Source organism: Engraulis encrasicolus, chromosome 22, assembly GCF_034702125.1.
Source record: "Engraulis encrasicolus isolate BLACKSEA-1 chromosome 22, IST_EnEncr_1.0, whole genome shotgun sequence".
Taxonomy (NCBI): Eukaryota; Metazoa; Chordata; class Actinopteri; order Clupeiformes; family Engraulidae; genus Engraulis; species Engraulis encrasicolus.
This window is the reverse complement of record NC_085878.1, coordinates 1,931,531-1,935,222: the sequence shown is the minus strand read 5'-3', so window position 1 is coordinate 1,935,222 and position 3,692 is coordinate 1,931,531. Positions and strand designations below refer to the sequence as shown.

At 47.2% G+C, this 3,692-nt stretch overlaps 1 protein-coding gene across 1 annotated transcript; it reads right to left on the bottom strand.

The window, feature by feature from the left end:
* Positions 1–3,446: 3,446 nt before the first annotated feature.
* On the bottom strand, positions 3,447–3,692 carry ctxn2 (cortexin 2). The gene has a single exon (XM_063188385.1). It carries the CDS (start codon positions 3,690–3,692, stop codon positions 3,447–3,449), a length of 246 nt encoding a protein of 81 aa, XP_063044455.1.

The window sequence follows — 3,692 nt, the reverse complement described above, 5'->3', positions numbered from 1 at the left end:
GAGAGGGAGGGAGGGAGAGAGGGAGGGAGGGAGGGAGTGAGAGAGGGAGGCTATACCCTGTGGATCAGGCGCTGGCAGGGCGGGACTGGGGGAGAAATAGGGCCCGGGCACCTTTGGCTTAAAGTGGCCCCTCATAATTAGCGGTGCTGAGCCGATGGGCCCCACACCCTCGTGGGCCCATATTGAAAATAGGGGCCCGGGGAATAGCCCAGCCCTGGCAGGGAACAGCGAGCAGCGACCGGGCCCCCTTTGCAACTTTGCATTGAAAACTAAAATAGGGGCCCATGAGGGTGCGGCAGAGATTCTTTAAGTATAGAGATATGCCAATGTAATAGGTTGCTATGAGCACCTAACATGACCAGGTTCTGGTCTGCCTAAAGGGCTGTGTCATAATATTCCTAGCATTGAATAGAACAGTCCTTAGGTCTGCCTCGGTCTGCCTAAAGGGGAATTTCCCCCCCTCCCCCTTGCAATAATAGAACCCAGAAACAATGGGCCAATGGAACCTCCCTCTCTCTACTCTCTCTGGGTGCGGGGCCCACCGGGAAATGCCCACTATGCCAGATGGCCAGTCCAGCTCTGGGCGCTGGGAGTGTCAGACGGCGGGTGCCACGGAGGAAAACACATCACTGGCTGCAAGACTGGCTGGATGACTGGCTGGCTGGCTCTGGCTGTCTGTATTTTCCATCTCTCCTCATATTTTTTAATATGCCTGTCTTGTCAGAAAAAAAAGAAAGGCGGATAATGGATTATGTTTGTGTGCAACTGCATGGTGTGGTAGACTGACTGCACCCCGTATTGTTGTGTGGACTGGATACCTCCATTCCATATTTAATATTCTCTCGATAATAATAACATTCTAACTGAGGGAAAATAAGGTCAAAAAGGTATAATTAAGTCAAGAAATAGCTTTATTATTTCTCAATCAAGTCCAAAAATATCCACTGGTGGTGACCACTGAATGCCACAGATGTGGACAGTAAAGAAGCAACACGACCATCATGTGTCACCAATATACACACATATCACACAGCACTTCAAAACAATTGGTCAGGTAATCTCTACAAAGCTAACGGTCATGTAAGTCATGAAGGCACATAACCCCATACAAGGTCACAGTATAATAAGGCAAAAGCACAGCACAAGTTTCACTGTACACTTTGGACCACAGTAGAAGTAGAGAAGAGGGTGGGGCTGTTTAATAACACGTGTCAGCTCTTGGCTCAGACTAACCGGTGGTGTGGTGCTAGCTGATAGGGGTGTCAAACAGGGAGGTAAAGGATGCGTTCCAATATGCGACCTTGTGTCCTCCACTTGTGCTTGTGGCCTAGTACCAGGAAGTAATACGTCGTGATGACATTACTGACAACAGCATTATATCGCAATATCTCGCAAAAGCTCAATTGTAAAGTCATTTTCTCATTTGCAAACAGGATGGTAAATGAAGAGTAGTCCCCCAAAAATTGTTTTGGCTAGGCTGACAGTGGGGAAACTTAATTGTTTTCTCCACAGAAGTGGGGCATCAGGAAAACGTGAGGCCACAAGCACAAGTGGAGGACGCAAGGTCGCATATTGGAATGCACACTGAATTACCAGGGCACCATGTATATAGGGGGTCCACACTCTGCCTGATTCATGTAGATACGATATGGGGTCCATTGGTGCTGATTGTATTTTGGGCCCAAAATTTGCTGCAACGTTCCTACTAGCTACGTATAGTCCTGCAACAATGTTGCAACCTTTGCCAGTGTAGGGATTACACTGGGACATGACTCTTAAACATATAATAGGCCTACGTGTATAGCATACAACTGTACTGTATGCTCAGTGTGGATGAGGTTTAGAGTGGTTAGAAAACAAAGAGGAAGTTAGAGAGCAGCAGGGTGTTCATCTTTTCTCCTTGGTGCTCATCGTTGTAGTAGGGACGTCGTCTACCTCTATTACTTACTTTAAACTTGTGCAAGATAGGAAATCTAAGAGATCACTCAAGGTGTACATTTTTACACTGTATTTATAGACGAATAATAGCAGTCTTCTTGAGTCCCTCTGAATACCCATCTTGCACAAGGTTCCGTATGGATTGATAACATGACAGGTCAATCTGTTATTGATGTAACCTTTTCTTTTTGTATGACAATGATTTTTTTCCGCATTACACTTTGATGACAGCACCCCATCAATTCTGAAATCCTATTTTCATTTTCAGATGAGTTCTGGAGGAATAATGACCTGCCACGATGTTACGCAACATGTATTAGCCCAGTGTCATCTGTTGTAAAGGGGAAGATGATGTGTCTGAGACATCGTATGTATTTGTACACAAGTCAAAGATTGTTTTCCTAGCTGGCACATACCCCCACAAAGGACAACAATCGTAACTCATAAATAGTCCTTCACGTTTGTTTGGTTCAAATGACCACAGTGTTCAACAGTGCCGAACTCATTATCACAATCATCTCCCAGACTGTAACTAACTACAATCACCAAACAATGTGACATCACACAAAAGGTTCCACATTTCATATCACCATAGTGCACAGCAGCTACTTGGATGAAAGATGCTGGAGAAATGTCACAAATTTGCACTTGGAATGATCACAAAAAACACATAGACTTCAACCCTGTTTGCCTGCTTGCTACATGTCATGTGCAAAGCGATGCAGTCATATGTTCAGTACGCATCCTTCATTCATGTCCCTGAGATTCTGCTTCTTCTTCTTCTTCTGCTGCGTCTTCTTCTTCTGCTGCGTCTTCTTCTTCTTCTTCTTCTTCTTCTTCTTCTTCTTCTTCTTCTTCTTCTTCTTCTTCTTCTTCTTCTTCTTCTTCTTCTTCTTCTTATTCTTCTTCTTCTAATTCTCTCCCCTTTCCACATGACTGGATTTTTGGATTCACCTCCTTCACGTGTCTTCCCAAAACAACAACAGTCAAAGGGGAGGATCATGTCTATGCCAGAGACAAAAGTGCTCTGGTGGTGAAGTTCACTGAACTCAATGCATATTCATTCATTCAGGCGGCCCACCATTCTCCCAGCCATCATCTTCAGTTGGCACACAGCAGCTTGCCAAGGCTCTCTGCCTGGGAGAGCGAATGCTTCCGATTCTGTAATGGCATGTATTGACAGAGACTGAGCGAGAGGGAGATAGAGGCGGAAGAGAAAAAGGGAAAGAAAGAGCCAGAGAGAGGGCGTGTTGCAGTGGCGGACAAACAATTGCACACAGGGCCCCAGTGCAAAACACTTATCGGGCCCCCTATATGGCCTGACAAGATCACAATTGGGCCCCCACCACCAATGGAAGAGTGCCCGGGGGGCCCAGGGGCAAATGCCCAGCTCGCCCTCCCTATAGCTCCTCCGGCCCTAGTGTTGGTGGCTCACGTCAGGGCATATTCAAAGTTCCCTTTTTCCAACCCCTCGCCCTCCCTATAGCTCCGGCCCTAGCGTTGGTGGCTCACGTCAGGGCATATTCAAAGGTCCCTTTTTCCAACCCCTCCACTCCGTCTCCCCAGTTGGAGGAGGGCATGCTGCTGTACGGGTCCAGTAGTATCCGGAAGCAGCGCACGATCAGCAGCCCCAGGAACACCAACAGCATGCCCACGAAGGCAAACGCCGTCTTCTGCTCCAGAGTCAGGGCGTGGGCGATGTGGCCGTGCCCACTGATGGCTGCCAGAGAGTGGTTGTAGTGGCTGCTCATCAT